At 55.7% G+C, this 2,076-nt stretch overlaps 1 protein-coding gene across 2 annotated transcripts in view; it reads right to left on the bottom strand.

Moving 5' to 3' along the window:
- EIF3A (eukaryotic translation initiation factor 3, subunit A) overlaps window positions 1-1,542 on the bottom strand; it is a 37,936-nt gene extending 36,394 nt beyond the window's left edge. For both annotated transcript variants that reach the window (XM_012642416.1, XM_012642417.1), the window contains exon 1: window positions 1,289-1,542. In XM_012642416.1, the coding sequence (XP_012497870.1) occupies window positions 1,289-1,337 (49 nt within the window). In that variant the 5' untranslated portion in view covers window positions 1,338-1,542. The remainder of the gene's footprint in view (window positions 1-1,288) is intronic.
- Between the last annotated feature and the right edge of the window lie 534 nt (window positions 1,543-2,076).

The following is a 2,076-nucleotide window of genomic DNA, read 5'->3' as shown; positions in this document are numbered from 1 at the left end:
AAAAAAAAAAAAAAAAAACCTTTGTGACCAACGCATCTATCTGGTCCTGATAGGTAATCAGCAGTCTTATGTACTGACTCAAACGAACCGTTTCATAAGCTAAACTTTCAAACAAGCTAACAAAATAAGCTCTCCTAATGTAAAACTGTAACAGACAGGATATATCCATCTACAACATGGATAAGACTCAAAACTTCTGTATGGGCAGCGAAAGGGTGAAAGTATGAGCCGTTTTAGCATTAACAGCTCAAAATTGCCGGTTAAAAAAAAAAACCCTGAACAATAAAGTTTTTAAAGTCCAGAGACATGCAAAAACATTTGCATCTCCATACTGCCAAGTAATAAACGCCTCTTGAAAAGAAGTTTTTCCCGCAAGCGCCAATAGCTTATTAGGTACACACATGGAAATAGAAATCGCAGGCAGCAGCGCTGAGCGGTGGGGTGGAGGGGGGAAAAAAAGGCAGATCTGGATATCAAGAGACCTAGTTTTAGTCTCCTGGCTGAACAACTAACTCCCAGAGTGACCTTGGGGAAATCATTCTCTCTCTCTAGGCCTGTTTCGTTATCTTTAAGAGAGGACCTGAAGTCCCTTTACCATATTAACTGTTCCAACTTCCAGTGATTCATAATAAGCTTTCGGAATGCCCCCTAATCAATGTCAGGAAAAAAAACAAGAAACAAGTTAAATGGGTCAGAGGCCTCTAAAAGCGAATACAAAGTGGCTGGGTGAACGGTAAGTGGACCCTGACCCAGCAAAGCACCGAGCAGGTCCCGGAGGGCGGAGGCGACGTACGAGGGCCGGAGGTGGCTCTGCCCGGCTCCCGGCCCAGGCGGGAGGTGGAGCTGAGGTTCTCGCGTGCATTGTCCCCGGGAGGGAGCCATGTTTCTTACTCCCCGGCACTCCCAGATGGCGGCCCGCGGCGTGGGGCCTAAGCAGACGAAAGGCCGGTGGTCGAGAAAGCTAGCGGGAGGTGTACAGGGGGGAAGACGCTCCTCCCCGGCTAGGGCCTGTCTCTCGAGCCGCGGCCCCTGCGACGCACCAGGGAACGGCGGGGAAAGGACGAGCCCCAGAAGCGACAGTTCCCGGCTCCGCGCCTCCCAGCCCCCAGTCGGTTGGAGTGGGAAGGGAAACCATGCCCAACCACAAGCTGGGACGGCGGCTGGCAGGCCGCATCGACCTTCTCTCCGGCCGCAGCCCGGGCGACGGAGCAGCTGGAAACAGGCCCAGGCCCTCGACCTCCGAGGCCTCCGGCCGCTTGAGCCTGGCGTGCCCCGATCCCCCACTCACCGTTGGCGCGTTTGAGGGCATTTTCCGGCCTCTGGAAATAGGCCGGCATCTTGGCGGCAGACGCAGCTCACCCGGCGTCAGCGAACTCCCTAGTGGCCCGGGCCGGGAGAGGAGACGAAGGGGAACCAACGCGAGGTTCCACGCGCCTCGCCAGCACTCGCCCGCGCCCAGCCGGCCAAAGACGGAAAGGAAGGAGCCACGTGACCCCCGCGCGGCGACACTACCGCCGTCCAGGCCCCGGATGTAGGGGCGGGCCTTCGCGTGCGCCCCACCCCTCTCCGCGCGCAGGCGCGCTGGCGTCACGCACGCAGGCTGACGTGGCGACCCTGGCGTTCTCGGCGTGCCCTGGGGGCGCAGGCGCGCGGGGTTCAATACAACCTTGGGGCCTCGCAGGGTGACTGTAGGGAGACGGTTCTCAGGCCGTGCGCTCTTCAAGCGACAATCGGGGTGGGAAAGGTGAGTTCGTGGTCAGAGTTTCTGTCTGGCGGAGTCATGCAGAATTACAATAAGGTCCCATCCGGCTAGGGAATAGCCTGTCTCTGGCTACATGAAAATGGTGAACTAATTTAACGGGAATGTATTAAGCCGGTATAAATAGGCCAGCGCCGCTCAACCATGATGGACAAGCGTGGGAAGGGGGATGCAATAAATAAGTAAACAAACAGACAAGGTTATTCTGTAACTTGGTAAAATAAAAAGTTGGTGTCACAGGGATTGTCTGGGGAATGAAGACTTTTAGAGAAGGTCAGGGAGGACAGCAATCCGCATAGGGCAAAAAGCCCTGGAGC

This window comes from Propithecus coquereli, unplaced genomic scaffold (assembly GCF_000956105.1).
Source record: "Propithecus coquereli isolate 6110/MARCELLA unplaced genomic scaffold, Pcoq_1.0 Scaffold179, whole genome shotgun sequence".
NCBI lineage: Eukaryota > Metazoa > Chordata > Mammalia > Primates > Indriidae > Propithecus > Propithecus coquereli.
The sequence above is the reverse complement of the archived record's forward strand: the minus strand, read 5'-3'. Positions and strand labels throughout refer to the sequence as shown.